Raw genomic sequence first — 22,101 nt, 5'->3', positions numbered from 1 at the left:
CGTGGCCCGCACTGTACATTCCCCGGCTCGATCGCAGCTTCGCTGGCCGGAAAGACGAGAAGGCATTCACCATCCGTGGAGAATCCGCTGCTGCCAGTGAGGGCCGAAGGTACATCGTTATGGATAAATCCATGTATGTTTCGCGAGTGGCGTACGTGTCTGCCTTCGAGCACATTCCATACAGTGCGCGCGGTTCGGCCATTACGTACGTGGCCAGCGCTTGTGTTCACACGACTCTGCTAGCGTGTGTGCGGGGTGAACACCAATATGTGTTGGATATTGAGGTTGAAAAAGAACGAGCCGCTTCCACTCCGCACACTCGTTTCCCACTCAACATGGTGTGGAGTCATCTTTATCGGCCTCTGTATGCGTTTCGTGCGGCATGGGCGTCGTGTTGGCTGTGTTTCCTGTGTTGTGAAAAACACCGTTCGTGCAGCCTCTTAAGAGGTATTCATCCGCATGCCTTTTTAATGCAACCGGAAATCTTCCCCAGATCATCGGAAGCTCGAATCGATAATCCCGCACTGCCAAATGCACTATATGACTCGCTGCACACGTTGGGTTTAGCGCTAGCTTGGGAACGAGGGCTCTGCGCTGCAGTTTCCTCACAGTGGTTCCGCACGCACTGGCATCCATGAGGGCCAACCTCACAGCGAAGGCGCTCGTCGCTGATTTATCTCAGGAATAATCAAACATAAAGAAAAGTAGGGACAAAATGAAGAAGAAAATTATTTAAACAAACCTAGCTATTAGATCATCGCAACGCACTCCCTCGTTCTCCCACTAGACAAAAGGAAAGGGACTATCTACACATATATTAATGGAATAACTATCTTGGGACCACTGTCTGTTGGATGCATGTGGTTCCGAGAACCGCAACAATATGAAAGGAAGGTGACGCCCCAGCCCCTGGCTGGGAAGTAGTGTCAAAAGGGTGGTGTTTGATGAAATAATGTGTTCCAGTTTGAAAAGGAGAAATCCTCCACCGGTAAAAGTTTTAGAACACTCCCATTTTTCCAGTTTTTAATGAAATTTACGCAGTTCAAGTTCAGCGAATAACAAATGGTACAAAGCTAAGTGTTAAACTTCCAGAAGTTAAGAAAAAAAGTTTAGCTTACCAAAAACTGAAAAATAATGTAACTTTCAGAGTTGTTAAAAAAGGCCCTTTTCAGGGAACAAGTAATGGGTTAGCAACTGCAGCTGCTCTGCACCAATGGAAGTAAATTAAGCCTTGAAAGTTGATGCAAACAATTCCTCCAGGTGTCCCAACTTTTGTCGATTCATTACAAACCCTCTGTCTGTATAAAAGCAGTGTTGGTACAGACTGTGTTGCTACACCCTCTGAAGCATTATTTGGACAATATTGCACTGCAGGAAGTAGTATATTGCTATCATAATGGTGAGAAAAAGACAATTAACAAAGGAAGACAGACAGACCATTATAACCCTTAAAAGTGTAGGTCTTTCCTTGAGAGAAATTGGAAAGAAGCCAAGGTGTCAGTGAGTCGTTTCCTTCACCATCAAAAGGCACTTGGAAACTGGAGGAAACTCTGGCAGACCCAAAGCCACAACACAACCACAAGATAAGTTTCTGAGAGTCAACAGCTTGTGTGATAAGCGGCTCATAGGACAGCAGCTTCAGGCACAGCTTAACACTGGTCGAAGTAAGGAAGTCTCAGTTTCAACTGTGAAGAGAAGACTTCGAGCTGCAGGTTTGACAGGTCGAGTGGCAGTAAGAAAGCCATTGCTAAGATGGCAAAATATTAAAAACAGACTTGCTTGGGTCATGAAGCACCGCCAGTGGACTACTGAAAACTGGAAGAAGGTCTTACGGACCGATGAATCAAAATTTGAAATCTTCGGTTCATCACGCAGGGTTTTTATACGTCGTCGAGTAGGCGAAAGGATGGTTCCTCAGTGTGTGACACCAACTGTCAAACATGGAGGAGGAAGCATGATGATCTGGGGCTATTTTGCTGGATCCAGAGTCGGCGACTTGCACAGTGACTGGCACCCTGAACCAAAAGGGCGACCACAGCATTTTGCAGCGCCATGCAATACTCTCTGGTCTACGCTGAGTTGGTCAGGGGTTCATCCTACAGCAAGATAACGACCCAAAACATACCTCCAGGCTATGTCCGAACTACCTTAGAAGAAAAGAACAAGCCAGTAGGCTTCAAATCATGGAATGGCCAGCACAGTCTCCAGTCTCCAGTTAAGTCTCCAGACTTAAACCCCATCGAGCTGGTTTGGGATGAACTGGACAGAAGGGTGAAAGTAAAGCAACCTACAAGTGCAACACATTTGTGGGAACTTCTGCAACAGAGTTGGGAAGAACTTTCCGAACAATATTTGATTTCCATTGTGGAAAGAATGCCACGAGTATGTTCGGTTGTTATATCTGCAAAACGTGGCTGCTTTGATGAGTCAAAGATTTAGATTAAATTTTGTTCAACAAAACGATTCCATGATTTCTTTTTTATCTGCAATTGTTTATTTGTTCTATGCACTAATTTCAGAGTACATTGAAACATTAAACTGTTTAAATTTCAGTAAAAACTGGAAAAATGGGGGTGTTCTAAAACTTTTGACCGGTCGAGTATGAGTGAGCGTTAGCGAGCGAATTTTGCGACTGACAAATGGGACACATTACTGCGTCAAACCCTCCCTTTTGACACTACTCTTGCGAGTTAAAGCTCGCGTTGTTGTGCTTTGGCCGACCGGTAGAGCAATGGATGAAATGAAAAGAGCGTTGATCGAGGTATGCACATTGCCGTGGGAAGTAAGGAGAAGCTGACGTTTTGGGTATTAATCCTTCATCAGAGAAAAAGAGGAAGGGAGGTTTGGGAGAGGGGGTTGTTGGGAGGAGGTCTAAACACTTCAATCCCCCCACTGAGGGAGGATTGGGGTGGGGGAGATAAAATACTACAACTCCCCACGAGGGGGGGGGGGGTGGGTACGTTTTCGGGAAGATGATCACTACTCTTATCCCCCACTAAGGGAGGGCTGGTAATCACTACAACTCCTCATTAATGGTGTGGGGGAGGGGGTGGTTGTCATGAGGTTTGAAAGGAAGGTAATCACTGCACACCCTCCCCCCACTAAGGAAGGGATTAGGAGGGGAGGTTATCACGACAACTCCTTACTGAGGATGTGGGTTGTAGGCAGGTAATCTCTACACACCCTACTCCCACGAAGGAGGGGATTGGGAAGGGAGGTAATCACTACAACTCATTGCTGAGGATGCAAGTTGTGGGGAAGTTTGGAGGGATGGTATTCACTCCACCCTCCCTCCCCCACCCCGCTACCTACACTGAGGGAGGTTGGAGATCGGGGGTAATCACTGCAATCCCCAATAAAGGGAGGGTTGTATTGATTGTGTTGCCATTCCAATTTTGACTTTCACTGTGTAAGGTTCTGAAGAGCAAGGTGAACTTTTTTGTTTAAAGGATTAACACCCAAAACATCAGCTTCCCAAGGTGGTTAGCATTCCTCAGTCATCACTTCATTGATTATATCCATCCATCCATCAGGACCATACTCTGTACAGAGCATCAGTGCTGCCAAGGCAGTCTCCTGGGCTATTGGACACATTCCTGGATGGGTCACCACTCCAACACAGAATACTCAAATGCCTCAATCATCCCAGCAAGCCGGTGCTCATTTTGCCAACCTCAGAAGGATGACAGGCTGAGTCAACCCCACCTGGTATTAATTCAATGCCCAAGCAGGATTTGAACTATCTGAGGATCCGAAGCCCATCACCTGAACCATTAAGCCAACACCAGGCATATTATAATATACAATTTGTAAAGTCAAGTATTAACGTTCCTTTTATAAGTGCAAATAGCATTTTGAGTCTGTTCTGTTCCTTGGCAGCTATTTGACGGGATTGAGTGCGAGTTTCCACTGTTCCATCTGTACATGCTTATTGATGGTAAGGCTTGATATGGTGACACCAGCCAAAGACAAAGGACAGGCATTAACACACCACCAATGTAGTTTTATTCTGCCTGGATATGTTATATATTGTTGACCATGGTGTCATTCCATGCGTCCATCTGTCTCCCATTTATGGCACCCACTTCCCACGCTGCGTTTAAGAAGCTGCTGATTGGTTCTTCTGCATTTCAATTTTACTTTTTTTGATGCATTGTCGTCAGTCACTTTATTGTGCCTTTAAATAATCTTTAACATCAACATGAACATCCGGATTAAAGTAGATTTAACACAGATCTTCATGGAGTAACATGAAATTTAAAATAGCTTTATTTTACCCTCATTTTAGACAAATTGAACCTCCACCGTCCGATGTTGCACCACCATTTTGTGCTGGGCAGTATAAGTTGTTCAGAGCTTTGGCTCTGAGCGAAAACAAGAATATGAAACACAATTAACTTTTGCCTGCTCCCCCCCCCGCCCCCCCCCAAGTACTTTTGCATGCGAGTTGTAGTATCACATTGTTTGTTCAGGTCATGGCAGTAACTCCACAAACGTTTATACTTCTGGGATCTCAATTCCATGCATCATTTAAGGAACTTCTCAGAGCATCATCATCATCATCAGCAGCAGCAGCATTCCTCTTCAACGACGTTTTTGTGCAAAATTGCAACAATCATGAGAGACATTTATCAATACAAATGTCAAAGTATATCAAGACTTTCTCTTTCACCTGAAGGACACTGTGCTAAGATGAGTTGGACTTTGCCTTTGTAACAGAGATAAACAAATGGGTTTTCTGTACTTCGTTATCCGATGAGCAAGGTTCATACGTGAATGTAATTTTTGATTTCTCTGCTATTCCTCCTCAATTTTTCAAATCAAGTGAAGTATGTCCAACACATTATTCCCTCCATGTTTGGAGTAGTTGAATATTTATGGTGGTTGAGAGGCGAACACCAGGTTGACCAGATTGCAAAGTGACACAATGTTTACTTAAACGGGTACAATTGAAATCAAGGAAGAATTCTGTCTTGTTGGGACACACCACAGGCACAGATCCATGATTTAGGTTGAAGGGGTGGAGGGTGGGGGACGTGCAAAAACTTACATTGCACTGAAACATATAATTTCACCGAGCAGAGCAAGCGGAACATTTTTTTTGTGGGTTTTTCTTTTTGTTATAAATTCTATAGACTTCGAAATATAGACTGGAAGGGCACTCGGTAGAGCGCATACCTCTGCCAGGTGGAAGAGTTCACGTTTTGTATCCCACTGATGGGCTGGATCCGAACCAAATCAATCCACTTGTTCTTGTCACCTATCCAACTCGTCTACCTTGTTTTGTTATAACTCGTCCACAACTTTTTGAGATATAGTGATATATTTAGTTTTTGGCCCTCTATCAATTTTAGAAATTAGGCCTGTGTTGACCTTTTGACCTGAAAATTAATTTGGAGTTGAATTCAGCGACCTGACCTAAAAATGCTCTTCAAATTTCAAGTCAATCAGATGAAAATTGAGAATTTTAGAAAATTTTGACCAAATTGGCCTTTTGGCCTATTTTGACCTTTTTGCCTATGTTTACCTCAAAATTAATAGGTCGTTGAATTCACTGACCTGATATGCAAATGATCTTCACATTTCACGGCAACCTGATGAAATTTGAGGATTTTAGAAAATTTGGCTCAAATTGGCCTATTGGCCTTTGTCGACATTTTCTGTCGACCAAATATTATGAAACTTCAATGCAGGACCGTCGCAGGGTCAGTGACATTAATCTCTGAATATTTCAGAATGATCGGTTGAGTGGTTTTTGGCTAGAGGCGAGCGGACGGACAAACAAACACACAAACAAACAAATGGAGGCAATCAACATACTTGTCAAAACCCCAAAAAAATTGGCCAAGTAATAACTAAATGGAATGACCAATATACTTGAAATATCTTCGATTTTTGCAAATAACAGACAGACAGAAAGGGGTGAAAACGTAACCTCCTTCACATTCGGTGGTGGAGGTAACAAAGAATGCTCTCATACACTTCAACAGAAGTACTCTAATGAAAACATTTTTTGGCTCAAAACTCAACATTTATTTTTATTATTGTGTTGTCATAAAAATCCAATTGAATTGAAAAGCTGACATTGCAAATAATGAAACAAATGACGTGATGATCGAATCAAATCAATGTCTCCGACGTGTAGAACAAGGTTTGACATGGAAGTGACCTTCGATCAGAACTACGGTTTTCCCATCAGCTGAAAAATTTCCTTCATCATCTCTACGATATGAATAAATATTTATTCTCCAACAAATTTGATGACCTTTGTATACCCTGGACAATTTCCCACGGTCAAAAAGCATGTTCTTGAGTCTTGAAAACACACACCGAGTGTCAAATTCAAACAGAATGATGGGGACTCTGGGTTATCTGATACTTGTGATGCCATTCCACTTCTTGGTTCATGACTGGTTCGAGGAAAAGAAACATTTCCGATGCCAAATGATTCCGATAATTCGTTCCTCATCAAGTATCCACCATAGAAGCAAACTGAATGGTACAAATCAGTGACTTGTTGAATGCTGCAGTCAACATCAGCTGTGGTCTGAGGAATATCGAGTGATCCCACATTCCGTCCGAGACCACATCTTCGGTTATATACACCTTTATACATTTGAAAAAAAGTGATCGCTTTTGACGGGAGTGGAGAGGTTTATTGGGTGGTGGGAGAGGGGGGGGCACTCGGCGTGCCCCCCCTCCCTGGGTCCACTCCTGCACCATATTCAAAATGTGAGTGACAGCCTGGCCAACCTTTCCTTATCAACCATTGAATTGGAGTGCTGGCATGAGTGCTTAAGCCACTTTCCGAACACCCATTGTCGATAGCAGTACCACGCTACGTCATTCTAAGGGAATCATTCACACACTGCGAACGCTTTTGCCCTGCCATGTCATTCAAAGCAAGTGGTTCATGCTCTGTCACCCTGAGCGAGTGGTTCGTGCTCCGTCACCCTGAGCGAGTGGTTCGTGCTCTGTCACCCTGAGCGAGTAGTTCGTGCTCCGTCACCCTGAGCGAGTGGTTTGTGCTCCGTCACCCTGAGCGAGTGGGTCGTGCTCCGTCACCCTGAGCGAGTGGTTCGTGGTCCGTCACCCTGAGTGAGTGGTTCGTGCTCCGTCACCCTGAGCGAGTGGTTCGTGCACCATCACCCTGAGCGAGTGGTCCTTGCTGCGTCACCCTGAGCGAGTGGTTCATGCTCCGTCACCCTGAGCGAGTGTTTCATGCTCCGTCACCCTGAGTGAGTGGTTCGTGCACCGTCACCCTGAGCGAGTGGTCCGTGCACCATCACCCTGAGTGAGTGGTTCGTGCACCGTCACCCTGAGTGAGTGGTTCATGCTGGTTGTGAAATAACACCTGATTTCCGAGCCGTTCGCCATATTAACATGTTTTCTAAATTACCGAGCAAAATTTTTTTCCATCCGTAACATGCAGCTGTTTATAAACAATAATGTTTGTGAACATATCCCTGAAACGTCTGTATAGATCCAACGTTGTTTTTCAGTGAAAGTTACTCAAGGTTTCTGTGTTATATACAGTGCATACTGTAGTCAGTAATCAAACTGATGCAGTGCAGCACCCTCCTCGCACATCTCCTCTCTCAATGTCCTCTCTCTCTCTCTCTCTCTCTCTCTCTCTCTCTCTCTCTCTCTCTCTCTCTCTCTCTCTCTCTCTCTCTCTCTCTCTCTCTCTCTCTCTGGACATATCTGGATGTTCTTTATGACGGGACAGGAGTTTGTCTCCTGACGTGTCTGAGCGGTGTTTGTGTCCAGCCAGCTTAGTTCCAGATGCGTTCGGGCAGTGTTTGTCTCCGAACGCGTCTGGGCAGTGTTTGTCTCTGAACGTGTCCAAGCGGTGTTTGTCTCCAGGGAGCTTGGCTCTGGACGCGTCAGGGCAGTATTTATGTCTGGACAGGAGTTTGTTTCCAGCCCGTGTTTCCAGTGTGACTGGTAGAAAATGGATTTCAGATATTATTTTGTTTCCATCTTCACTGTTATTCTCTGCAGAATCATTTTGATGAGACAGTATGACTCGTAATTAATGCTCCACCGCAAGTCTGCCTTCCCTTCCTCTCTCCTCACACTGCATTCCCTTCCCCAACTCCCCCTCCCTCCTCTCTCCTTCCCCTTCCACCTCTTCACTCTCCCCACTCTCTCTCCCTTTTCCCCATTCTTTTTCTCCCCCCACCTTTATTGTCCCTGTCAGTGAAGTGACGGGTGGCATTTCCGAGTTATAAATCTCATTCCTGCAGCATTTGTCTGTTTGTTCCTTGACTACTCCGATACTCTTTTGTCAGTGCATCTTAAAACTGCCCAGTGTTGTCCTGCTCTTGTATGAGCCTTAACCTCTGCATTTAAAAAAATATTATCCCACCAGGATTGTCATTCTGATGATAAATATGTTATCAAAATTAATGGCTGTCCAAAATTGGTGTTGATTTAGTTTTTGTATACCGGGCTCATCCATTTGGTTGGTGGTGCATTGTAATTATTGATTGTAAGATTACTATAACCTTCACCCCCTCCCCCACTCACACCATCTTTTCCATCTTCTGTCTCCCATGTGCACCTGAGGTGTTTTTCACGGGAACCACACACAGGTTTCCGAGTACAAAGAACTTCTCAAACCACTTCTGCAACAAACCCCACAAGGTAACGGCATACCTTGCCAGACACATCATGGCAATGTAGATGTCAAAAAAGATCTTGATAACATGAAAGAATGCTGACTGATCTGTCAGGACCTCCTGCAGACATTCCACTCGGCTCTGGTTCCACACGTACAGCTTGGAGTTTATCTAAAAACCGTTTCACAATGGCATTGAGTGTTATTGTGCTGGATGTGTGATTGTTTCGAAATGTAAATCTTCTCTCGGTAGCACGCGTACACACACACACACACATGCACACACATGCACACACATGCTGAAAAGATCCTGAAAGCTGAAGAGCACCAAAATTGTACCATTGATAATTAATTGGAGCAACAGGAATAATAAAGAGGAGCCTCAAAAAGATCCTACAAACCATCCCTGAACCATTACCACAAACTAACTACAGATGGAGGCTGTCCGAGGCTCAATGACGATCCTGAAATGATCCCTCGGACCAAAACTGAGAGCAAGACAACTTCAAAACTTCGGCCATGAATCACGATCCTTCACCGCAACGAAGCTGGATACTTCGAGTCTTGGGTGGACTCTTATCTGTTCCACGTTGTGAAACCCCCATGATGGAGATTACAATCAACGACACACACACTACTTCCATGATTCAGTGAAAGTTAACCAATAACTCCAGTAAGTATTTATGTGGTTATATTTAAGGAAGGTTATGTGATTGTTTGACTGCTGCTTATGCTGTTTAGAAGCATGAAATGCTTTTTATAGACAGGTTCAGGCTCATAGAGGAGATACCTACGGAGGACAATATGTTTACGGACTGTGTATGGGTAAAAGGGGGAACAGACGGACAAAAACGTTTGGACACATCATCAGTGAGTCGTACACGACTTCCGAAATGAAGTGTTAATGCTAAATGATGCCTTTTGCAGTGTGTTTTTTGAATTTTTTTTTTTAACAATGACTCGGTTCAGTTCATTGGGCACTTTTAGCCTACCATTACTAGCATGGAATGCGTGATTCAAATCGTCTTTTAAACATAACTAGTGGTCCCATTGGTCCATTGGACCACATTTTCACTGGTCTTCATGGCCTTCAAGCATTTCCATCTGCTGTACTGCTTGAGCATTAGCTTGCCTTTTCACCAAGCCCAGATGAGCTTGGGCCAGCGTGGGGGTTACACGTTCATTACTAGCCTATCTGTAATTTAAATTCCAGAAAAGGTATTATCATTGCACACCATCCGTCCGTCCGTCCGTGTCCTTTTTCGACTTCTCCAGCCAAACCGCCGGGCCGATCCGGCTGAAATTTGGCAGCAATGTTCCGCCTCCGACTGGTGACAGGGATTGTAAAGCTCGTTCCAGTCACATGACTTTAAGTATGTCAAAATGGCCGACTAAATTCCTTCAAAAATCTTCTTGACCCACCAGTAAGAATGCTATCAAATTTGGGTTGCAACATTCGGTGACCAAAAGTGTGTCAAAATGGCGGACTTCGGAAATTTTTGGGAAAATGGCGTAAATTCCTTCAAAAATTTTCTTCTCCAGACCCAGCAGTCAGAATACTACCAAGTTTGGGTTGTAACATTAGGCCAGGGCTCAGATAAGCTACAGGTCCTCTGGTCCTATTTTTATTATTGTCAAATGATACCGTACTTCCATTATTATTGTTGTTGATATTATTTGTTGGAGGTTTTGTTAAATTCAAGGAGTTGTTGTTGTTTTTGGTTAGAGAGTTGTGAATATTATTTGTTAATGTGCTTTGTTACAATGTTATCATTTTTTTTGTTATTTATTTTGTAATTAGAATGCCATTCTGTGGAAGGGCCGATTAAGCTGCCCTATATACCTTAAAGGGGAACCCAAACAACAACAAAAAATTATCTCTGAAAACCATTGAAAATCATTAATAATGCTCTAATTTTAAAGGAAAAATTGTTTTTACCAATTTTTTTGCCGATCACAAAGTGCCGAAAAAAGTCCGAGAGTGTCGATTTTCGATTTTTGCCAGTGACGTCACACCTTGAACTAATCTTGATTCAAATGGTGGCTTACATATAGATACGGTGTATTTCGACTGATTCCACTGTCATTAGCAACTCTGAAGGTTCTCAGTATGTTGAAACTAATCAGTGGGATTGTGACGAAATGCTTTTGAGGAAATGATGGAGCCGCATCATTGTGAGCCTCGTGCAAGCGATTCAGACAAAGATGAAAACGCTGGTCGGATGTTCACTCCAGATTGGGAGGTTTTGTTTTTCCATGTAATTAATGGTTTTTAAGGGATTTTGTATTTATATATCGGTTACATTACTCCACCAGAAATAGGGCACGACATGGCATGGACATGACACGGCACCGTACGGACACCTCCCAGGCACACTTGGACACCACAAACAAAATGGGCGACGAATGCTTTGGCCCACTGTTGCAGGCGGACCAAGTGTCTTGTATATTTTGGGATAGTCCCGTTTCATACTTTCCCTGAATGGCATTTGTGTCTGTGGTCGTGCCTTGTCCGTGCTGTGGTGCCGTGTCCACGCGGTTTCATGCTGTGTTGATGTCCTGCCATTGTGGAGGGGGGGAGTGGTTGGTATTGTGGGGGTGATGGGAGATGTGGGGGATATGAAGGGTGGTGGTTGCCAATGTACATGTGTTGGTAGCTGGGTAAAGATGGTGTTAGTTTTCAGCGACGGTTGTGTCTTCCACTTAATCGTGGGGATGGCATCCTCTCTCAATTATGGTGGATAACCACAAAATTTAGCAATCTCTGTTTTTTCATAACAGTGTGCTCTGTAAAATGTTCTGGGCATAAAAGCAAACATTTTGTAGGATCGATCCACACTCGGGTATTTCGGCAAAACCTCATCCAATTTCTGGCAAACTTAGGGACTTTCAGCCATCAGTGTCCCATGAAACCATCTCGGTTTGTATTACTACAACCACGAACGAGGCATCGACAATCAGCGAAAATTATTCACCGTTTGAGTTAAATCGTACAACAATGTAACCCGTAGACAGTACGGATATGGTGGTCGACTTTCACAGCTAAGTATAAAGGAGAAGACGAAGATTTCGATTTTCAATCGCATTATTACCCACTTTATAAATCCCAAATTTGAAAAAGACATGTCGTATCTATTTAATTTTGCAGGGTATCAAGGCATAGATTAGCGTTGAGGTGGTCTGAGCATTTGGGTTCCACTTTAACATGGCATGCGTTTAAAACATGGAATTCTTCTGGATTCTTTGTAGTTAATTAGCCCAATCAACTCAGGAAATCATGACGATCATTAAGGTGTATCACACTCCACATAAGAAATCTCCAGTGGAACTACACAAAAAAACATGCTTCCACATACACACATATGCACATATACATGTATATATACATATATATTATATGCATGCATGTATGTATGTTTGTTCCCGAAATACAGCCAAAACGGTACACGATAGCGCAAACATTTTCTGCCCACCTTACTCACCATTCTCCTGCGGTGTGCAGTATCAAGTTTCGTTAATATCGGGCAATTAATAAATTATTTAAAAAATCAATTCCCGATTCAGTCAAGTACTCTTCGGGAGAATTTGATCAATGCAAACAACCTCAGTGGTATATTTCGCTGGAGCTATCTTTTCTTTTCTTTTCTTTTGAAATGATTTTATCAATCGCTGTCAGAACGGGAACCCAACGGTTTCACGGGTCAACGGTACCATCGATGGAGTGAAGTATTCAAGTCTCGCTATATATACATATATATATATATATATATATATATATATATATATATATATATATATATATATATATATATATCCTAGAGCTGAGTCTTTGGGTCTTCAAAACAGCTGTTCACCACCACCTCTTATCTTCCCCCATCCAAAAAAATGATATTTTCTACGCCCGTTAATTTACCCCCAAACCCACCTCCTTCAAATTCCATGCCTTCCTTCCCGAAATTTCCCTGTCGTGAAAGGTCCTGAAAGTCCCTGTAATGTCCATCTTGTTTACCCCATGTTCCTCACCTCATCCCTTCTACAGATCTCATAATGTCTCTGTTCCCCACTGTTTTGTCCTTCCCTCTCCCGCCCCTCTTGTCTCCTGCCCCCCCCCTTGTTGTACATGGTGTGTTTGCTCTCATACGAGTGAGCCTCGACAATGCATACAATAAATAAACAAAATAAAAATTGTGAAAAAAATAAAATAGAAATGTGAAAGGAACAAATATGTCAGGAACAACCGGACAGATAGATTTCAGCAGTTACTCCACAGACTCAAACACAGCAACATGTACAAGCCACCAGAGGTCCGTCAGTGGGGAAGCACAGTCCACAGAGCAGCAGAATATGGTACGAATTTAATGAAATGGAAGACCAAGAAGGAACCGAAGAAGTAAAGTGCAAAGACGGAATCATCAGGATGAACCTGGATAAGATTCGGGTTTCAGCCGCAACTCCACTACCCTCAAACACATCCAGGCACAGCCAAGACAACCTTACAGAAAAATTTCTGCAAAAATTCACTTATCCTGAGAGAGATAACGAAAGAGAGAAAGAGAGTAAAATACAAAAGAGAAGAAAAAGCAAGAATTCGAATGAATAAAGAGAATTATGAAAAAAATTAAGATGATTTCAAGGTCACTCATTATCCCTTTCAGTCTGAAATCCATCATTAAGAAGTGGAAAACTTATCAAACCACCCAGACTCTACCCAGATCAGGTTGCCCATCGAAATTAATCAGCCAGGCAAGCAGAAAACTGGATTGGGATGTCACTGTAAATCCAACAATGACTTCGAAAGATCTGTAAGGCTCTATGTATGAGATGGAGGTCAGTGTTCATCAATCAACAATATCCCATTCCCTTCATAAAGCTGGCCTACCTGGACGGTTGGTAAAGGCCCGGTCACACCTTGACGTTTTAGCCAACGTATGCCGATTTTTGAATTTTTTTTCTAAAACGCTGGCACATGTTGAATACGTTATGGGTAAGTTTTGATAACATTGAGAGCACGCTGAAAAACACTGCCATACGTCGTTGTACGCTGGCTTAAAACGTTGTACTTTTTGGTTGTCCTCAAATTTTTGCATGCTTGAAATTTCACGACGTATGCCGGCGTATGACTCACACGTTCCGCTACGCTGGCCACAAGTTGTATGCACGGTCTGCGATCGTTGACAGACGTCAACACATGCTACTTGTAAGTTAATCATAAGTTGAGACACGCCGAGGTAATGTTTAGCGTACCCGAAACTTATTTCTAACCTATGATTAACGTGTTGTTGGCACGTTACGCGATCGTTGCCACACATCGACAGACGTTACTTTTAAGTTACTCATAGGCTGAAAGACGTCGGTATAATGGATCGTCCTTGCATCAGCGTCCACGGCCATGGCCAGGACACTTATTTGCAGCATTCTTCAAACTTTTCTTCGGCATGACGAGGATGTTCACACTTCGATGTCTAGCTTGGCTATGATTCCAATTGTCCATCGGCAGCGTCTATTTAAAAAACAAAGGCGAGTGACAGCAATTTAAATAGTTCATTGTAAACAATGAAAATAGCTGAGTGGTACCGTTTAAAAGTCGTTGAGTGTAAAAAAAAATCCAATTGTTGAGCGCAAGCATCTACTTTCAATAGTGGAGATGCAGCCATTTAAATCGTTGAGTGGCAGCCTATGAATAGCAAACCCCACGTCACCAGCAAAGATAAACTGCCGCACGATATGGATAAGTTAGGCTATCGTTGGGCATTGTTTGTGAACGCCGGCTACATGATAATTATTCGTTGGTATACCGTATCTATAAGTTATCGAAGCGCTCTATGCACATTATTAGTTAATTGTGCATTTGTCCAACCCATTATGACAGACCTAAATCGGAAAAGCAAGCTATAGCTCATTGTTGAAAAAGCCCCATAAAAAATTAGCCGCGAAGAACTTCGAACAATGGTGAAAAGATGTCTCCTACCCTTGGACACGCGGACGCAAGGACGATCCATCATAACCCACACCCTCCCCCTCACACTCACCTACTACTGCCAACATGAACAAACTACTACTAATACTAATACTAATACTGATACTGATACTGATACTGTTACTGCTGACATGGATATCGACTCAAAAAGGACTCGAAAACCCTGTTGGGTTCCCCTTTTATGAACACCATTTTTATATACCAATTCCCAAAACCGCTGGGAACACGTCTTTATATGGCAATTGTAAGCTAGAAACACGTTCATTTATTTTTTTTTTTGTCGACCGGAAGACGTCATTGGAATACGTCTACATACGTCGATGTGTGTTGGGACTACGTAAAGAATTGGTTCAGAGCACGTCAAACATAAGTTAGAAATAAGTTTCGCGTAAAAAAGACATTACCGCGACGTGTTTCGACTTATGAGTAGCTTATAAGTAGCGTTTGTCGACGTGTGTAAGCGTCCACATATCGTGTGCAAAACTTATCCCCATTGCATGCGGAACGTGTGTCATACGCCGAGTACGTCCAAAAATTTTGAACATTTTTAAAATTTCTTGACGTACTCTACTTACTACGACGTATGATAGCGTACTTTAGCGTTGTACTCATGTATACCAAACTTACTCATACCGTATTTGACGTGCCCCAACGTTTTAGACACATTTTTCTTAGGTCGGCATACGCTGGCAAGATCGCCAAGGTGTGACCGCGAAGTTGTCACTTCCATTTCTACGGCAGTTATGATTCGAATCGTTGTGCGTCAGCCTTTTAATAGGCTACGTCACGACATCGTCGGCGATGCGTGCAACGCGCTATGCCTAAGTTCGACTATCGTTGGGCATCGGTTGTGTAGGCCGACAACAGGTTCAGCATTCGTTGGTATAAGTTATCTATAACACAACGAAACGTTCTGTTTCCGTTACCAATGCGTTATACATAAGACCAAGTCGCTATGAATACGTCCGAATCTTTAAAAAAAAAACATCAAAAGTTCAACGTAAGCCAGCGTTTTACATACATTTTAATACGTTGCCATCGCTGGCTAAAACGTCAAGGTTTGACCGGGCCTTAAGAAAGAAGCCATTACTGAAAAAGACGCATCTAAAAGCTTGTATGGAGTTTGTGAAAAAGCATGTTAATGGTACTGCAGGGATGTGGAAAAAGGTTTTGTGGTCAGACGAGACAAAAATTTAACTTTTTGGTCTAAATTCAAAGCATTACGTCTGGCACAAGCCTAACACTGTGCGCAGTCAACACCATTCCTATTGTCAAGCATAGTGGTGGCAGCATCATGTTATGGGGCTAATTTTCATCAGCAGGGACTGACAAGCTTGTCAGGACATAAGGGACAATGGATGGTTCAAAGTGCAGGAGAATCCTTGATGAAAACCTGCTCGAGTCAGCCATGAATCTGAAACTGGGTAGGAGATTCATATTTCAGCAGGACAATGATCCGAAGCACAAAGCTAAAGCCACACTGGAGTGGCTCAATAAGAAGATAATAAATGTTATTGAGTGGCCCAAAGTCCTGACTTGAGCCCAATTGAACATTTATGGCAAGACTTCAAGAATTCAGTCCATCGACGATCCCCATCAAACTTGGCAGAACAAAAGCAATTTTCACATGAAGAATGGGTAAATATTTCACCATCTCACTGTACAAAGCTGGTAGAGACCTACTCACAAAGACTCATAACAGTCATTGCTGTTAAAGGTGATTCCACCAGGTACTGACCAAAGGGGCTGAATAGTTTTACAACCAGTGAGTTTTGATTTGTACATGTTTTTAAGCTGTGAAGCCGCTTTAATATTTGACGATGTTCTTCCATCTGTCTGTCCATCTCTCCCTTCTTCTGTCAAAAATGACGAAGAAGAACTTTTTCTGACACACAATGTTTAATTCTAAAGGTGAATTCTACAGGGTTCTAATTGGTAATTCCAAAAGGGTTGTGAAGGGTAATTCTCATCGGGTTGTGAAGGGTAATTCTCATCGGGTTGTGAAGGGTAATTCTCATCGGGTTGTGAAGGGTAATTCTCATCGGGTTGTGAAGGGTAATTCTCATCGGGTTGTGAAGGGTAATTCTCAGGGGTTGTAAAGGGTAATTCTCAGGGGTTGTAAAGGGTAATTCTCAGGGGTTGTAAAGGGTAATTCTCAGGGGTTGTAAAGGGTAATTCTCAGGGGTTGTAAAGGGTAATTCTCATCCGGTTGTAAAGGGTAATTCTAAGGGGTTGTAAAGGGTAATTCCAAGGGGTTGTAAAGGGTAATTCTAAGGGGTTGTAAAGGCTAATTCTAAGGGGTTGTAAAGGGTAATTCTAAGGGGTTGTAAAGGGTAATTCTAAGGGGTTGTAAAGGGTAATTCTAAGGGGTTGTAAAGGCTAATTCTAAGGGGTTGTAAAGGCTAATTCTAAGGGGTTGTAAAGGCTAATTCTAAGGGGTTGTAAAGGGTACTTCTAAGGGGTTGTAAAGGCTAATTCTAAGGGGTTGTAAAGGGTAATTCTAAGGGGTTGTAAAGGGTAATTCTAAGGGGTTGTAAAGGGTAATTCCAAGGGGTTGTAAAGGGTAATTCTAAGGGGTTGTAAAGGATAATTCTCAGGGGTTGTAAAGGGGTTGTAAAGGCTAATTCTAAGGGGTTGTAAAGGGTAATTCTAAGGGGTTGTAAAGGCTAATTCTAAGGGGTTGTAAAGGCTAATTCTAAGGGGTTGTAAAGGGTTATTCTCATCAGGTTGTAAAGGGTAATTCTAAGGGGTTGTAAAGGCTAATTCTAAGGGGTTGTAAAGTGTAATTCTAAAGGGTAATTCTCAGGGGTTGTTGTAAAGGGTAATTCTAAGGGGTTGTAAAGGCTAATTCTAAGGGGTTGTAAAGGGTAATTATCATCGGGTTGTAAAGGGTAATTCTAAAGGGTTGTAAAGGGTAATTCCAAGGGGTTGTAAAGGGTAATTCTAAGGGGTTGTAAAGGGTAATTCTAATGGGTTGTAAAGGCTAATTCTAATGGGTTGTAAAGGCTACTTCTAAGGGGTTGTAAAGGGTAATTCTAAAGGGTAATTCTCAGGGGTAATTGTAAATGGTAATTCTAAACGCTAATTCTAAGGGGTAATTGTAAAGGGTAATTCTAAGGGGTAATTCTAAGGGGTAATTCTAAGGGGTATTTCTAAGGGGTAATTCTGAAGGTTAATTCTAAAGGGTCATTCTAAAGGGTAATTCTAAGGGTAATTCTCAGGGGTAATTGTAAAGGGTAATTCTAAACGGTAATTCTAAGGGGTAATTGTAAAGGGTAATTCTAAGGGGTAATTCTAAGGGGTAATTCTAAGGGGTAATTCTAAGGGGTATTTCTAAGGGGTAATTCTATGGGGTATATCTAAAGGGTCATTCTGAAGGTTAATTCTAAAGGCTTATTCTAAAGGATAATTTCAAAGGGTAATTCTAAAGGGTAATTCTAAAGGGTAATTCCAAAGGGTAATTCCAAAGGGTAATTCTAAAGGGTAATTCTAAGGGGTAATTCTAAGGGGTAATTCTAAGGAGTAATTCTAAGGGGTAACTCTAAGGGGTAATTCTAAGGGGTAATTCTAAAGGGTAATTGTAATGGGTAATTCTAAGCAGTATATCTAAAGGGTCATTCTGAAGGTTAATTCTAAAGGCTTATTCTAAAGGGTAATTTCAAAGGGTAATTCTAAAGGGTGATTCTAAGAGGTAACCCTAAAGGGTAATTCTCGGGGGTTCCAACAGGTAATTTTAAAGGGTTTCGTTCATTTCTCGGCTTTGCCTATTTCACTTTTTAAATGCCAAACTGAACCACTTCCTTCAGACACAGGTGTTTTTTTTTCCACGTATTCCTGACATGTAACCTCCTTCAACCATTCCAGTGTTTAGTTTGATCTCTTCAGTTATGAATAAATAAGTTCATTTGGAATATATTGTTTCTACTTAATTTGTAATTCATATGAATGTGCCATTATTGGTTGGGGGTGAATACTTTTCCAGGCCACTGTATATTTATAATGGTCCTCACAGCCCATACAGCTCACAATCCTACCTCACCCCCTTCACCCCTTCCCAACATGATTAATAGTAAATATCATCATTTTAAACTTACCCTGAAAATGCAGAAGCCCCAGAGATGTTCTTGCCATCGGTGTTCAGAAGAACCTAATCCAGATACAAGGTCCATTCACTGGTAGCAATCCATTGGGAGGGGGTTGTGTAACACATGTCCATCCACTCAGGCCTTGCACCGACTCACATGGTTGGGAGTTTGCAGTCTGAGCAGTTTTCCATTCGGTGAGTTGAGAAAGTTCTGCAAGTCTCTTGTTGTGCTGAGTTACAGCCCTTTCTCTCACATACTTTTCCAAGTATTTTTAGCTTCTTTCAGAAGCATGGTGAGCCATTCCAAGTAACAATCCTTATTCTGGACACATAATGTACGATATTTCGCCCCAAACACTCCAGTTACTGGGGTTTCTGTTCATGCACACCAAGCGTTTTGGGATGTGTTACGTCATTTTGAAAGTGCCATGTTGACTGCAAGAATGAGAACTGGAGAAGAAAAAAAAAAGGGGGGAAATTGAGGGGAAGGGATAATTGACAGGAGAAGCTAAGAACAGAAGTGCATGTGGCAGAAAGCATGAAGTGATGAAGGACTGCACTCTTAAAAGGCTGGAGTGAAGAGCCCAGGGCAACAGATGCAAGCAGTCTATTCTATAGATGAGAGCAGTGCCGGGTTTTTTTTTTTGGTGGTGGGGCCCCAGGGCGCACATGGGTGGTGGTGGCCCTTTCGGCCATGAATGATGAAGTAAAGCGGCGTTTTTCAAACTTTTTCTCTGATGGCACCTGAAACTGATGGAATTATAAATGGACCTTATTGTTTTTATATATGTATCGATGTCGAAGTGAGGGGTGGATTATATTAGGAGATCACACACAAAGGTAAAACAAAATGATGTCCAGTAAAAATAAAATTGCACATTTTCAGCAGATGAGACATCTCCCGATGCACCAACTGCACGGCACTGCAGAGCCCAACACGGGCGGAAACGTAAGTCTGTCTAATCGATGCTCCCTTGAGAGCATGGGCACTTCTTACCGAAACGAACAACCAAGCAGCTTGGAGAGCGCTCGCCAAGTGGATTAAGTACTCGAGCAAGCACTCAAACTAAACGGTTGTTAAGAAACGGCTCGTTTGGCACGCGATGAGCGACACATTAAACACACACCTCCCGGAGATGCCCAAAATCTGAGGGCACGGGTACTTTTACCGAAACGAACAACCAAGCAGCTTGGAGAGCACTCGCCAAGTGGATGAAGCACTCCAACAAAACGGTTGATAAGAAATGGCTCGTTTGGCACGAGATTTGCAACACATTAAATATACACCTCCCGGATTCGCCCGAAATGTGGTGATCGTATGTGCGAAAATTAAATATAGCTACAAACGTTAACGTCTCCAGGTGTTTATAAGCATTGCAATGTACCCAGCGATTCGTAGCTATGATGAACAGGCATTCGATAATATGAGTGAGGAAAGTGAAAACAACAACTTTATCATTAACAAATCGTTGCGGCCTGTTCCAAGTCAATGTATGGTTGAGCAGGCCAAAAAAACATGGCGGCTTCAGACCCCAGAGCGGTTACCCAAGAAAACTCATTTTAACCCAGAGAGCGAGGTAGCCGAGAATCGCCTGATGAATGATATAATTAAACAAGGCCGTTAATTATCTTGAAAAGGGGTGTTTTAATTAACACAAACACCCAATTTTCACTCCACACTTCCTTTGAGTTTTCTTAGTCTTCATGCAAAGTTTCAGGCGAAGAGGTTTTATGGTTTTGGAGTTATGGAGGAGGCACACACACTGGCATGCACATTGCCTTTTATTGGTTTAGATGCGTAAACAAACTTTAGTATCAAAATGTAGGCAAATAAATAAATGTCGGCAGACAGTTTTTCACCCTATCACTCAATAGTGAAGAATCACTAAAAAAATCTAATTGTTTCACTCCAGAAAAAGAAATATAACCTCAACATTACCTTCACAACAACAACTACACCTCCAAGAACAGGATCACATCCAGAAAAAGAAATATAACCTCAACATTACCTTCACAACAACAACTACACCTCCAAGAACAGGATCACATCCAGAAAAAGAAATATAACCTCAACATTACCTTCACAACAACAACTACATCTCCAAGAACAGGATCACTTTGGGGAAATAAGTTGTTCGAGGCCTGATGCCCATACATGCTCTGGCCTTCTCAAGACCCGTGACCGCTACCAGCTGCAATCATTCAATATATATTTGATACTCCTTGTTTTACACTGAAGGGAAAACTAAAATGGAAGGCATAACAATTGTGAATACTGTACAACACTTCTGCAGATGACTTGGGCCCACATGGCTTGGCTTAATCCTGGATAAGCCCTTGGATGGTGGAGGCCCCTAAGCACGTGTTGGGTGGTGGAGGCCCTGGGCACGTGCCCTGATTGCCCTTGGGTAAATCCGGCCCTGGATGAGACACAAGAGGAAGGAAGGAATGGAAGTAAACATCCAGCTTAGGCTTAACTGAGGGAAACCATGATTGGAATTCTGGGAGAATGAGTGCAATGGGTGGAAGTGTGGGCCGTCTGGTGTACGGGGGGAATAAAGATTGATTGGAGTGAGGCCAGAAGCAGAGTAATAGAAAACAGAGTCGAGCAACCTGCCTGTGCTGCACGAGGATGTGTGTTTGTGTGTCCCCATGGATGTATCCATGCACGTGTGTGTTGCCAGGTCATATTGTGGTGCCAGAGTACTACCGTGTGCCATATGATCTTGTCGAAGGCGAGAAGCATTCCCCAGGCAGCCAGACTCGATGTGCAAGTACTACTAACCATCCCGGAATGCTGTTCCTGTGGGGCCAGGCCTTGTATGTCATCGCACAACTTTTGGGTAAGTCTTTCATTATTCAAGGCATTTTTCATTTGCTTTATGTAAATGTATTTTGTCTCACTGATGAAGCCTTGAATTTGAAACGTGCTGTCCCAGACTGGTGTTGAAAAGACTTTTTCAAATCCAGGTGGCCATTTCACACTCCCCTTATCGAGTAAAAACATTCTATTTTAGACTTACAGTGTTTTGTCAACACGAGTTTTGATAAAACTATTGGGGACTCAATAATTGTGGACCAGTATGCATGCGCCACGCGATCTTCGTCTCACGACAAGACGGCTCACCTTGCACCGAAGCGCACGGTTCACAAACCGGCCATTTAACCTCAACCATACAGACCCGTGCCATGACGTTGGATGTGAGCTTGGGAAGCTCATGCGCTTGCAGAACACACCCACACATGCACACCACCCTATGGAAAGACCCTGTCCAGGTCTACTTTACCTGGACCTGCCCCCGTTCACACCATTTGTCCACGTGTCCATGCACCTGTTTGCTGCTGTGGCGATGGCTGCCGGCTCCACCGTGATCAGATCGCTCTGTCGGCTCTTCCGGCAAGGATTCCTGCACCTGA

At 42.9% G+C, this 22,101-nt stretch overlaps 1 protein-coding gene across 2 annotated transcripts in view; it reads left to right on the top strand.

Moving 5' to 3' along the window:
* Positions 1 to 22,101, top strand: part of LOC147024066 (phosphorylase b kinase regulatory subunit beta-like) — a 165,463-nt gene that overhangs the window by 75,568 nt on the left and 67,794 nt on the right. For both annotated transcript variants that reach the window (XM_085890238.1, XM_085890237.1), the window contains exons 11-13: positions 3,880 to 3,937; positions 8,572 to 8,649; positions 21,369 to 21,527. In XM_085890238.1, coding sequence (XP_085746364.1) covers positions 3,880 to 3,937; positions 8,572 to 8,649; positions 21,369 to 21,527 — 295 coding nt within the window. The remainder of the gene's footprint in view (positions 1 to 3,879; positions 3,938 to 8,571; positions 8,650 to 21,368; positions 21,528 to 22,101) is intronic.

The sequence above is a fragment of the Eptatretus burgeri genome, chromosome 7 (assembly GCF_056783735.1).
Source record: "Eptatretus burgeri isolate ZD-2024b chromosome 7, Ebu_testis_v1, whole genome shotgun sequence".
NCBI classification, from domain to species: domain Eukaryota; kingdom Metazoa; phylum Chordata; class Myxini; order Myxiniformes; family Myxinidae; genus Eptatretus; species Eptatretus burgeri.
Note: the sequence above shows the minus strand (reverse complement) of the source record. Positions and strands in the feature narration are given on the sequence as shown.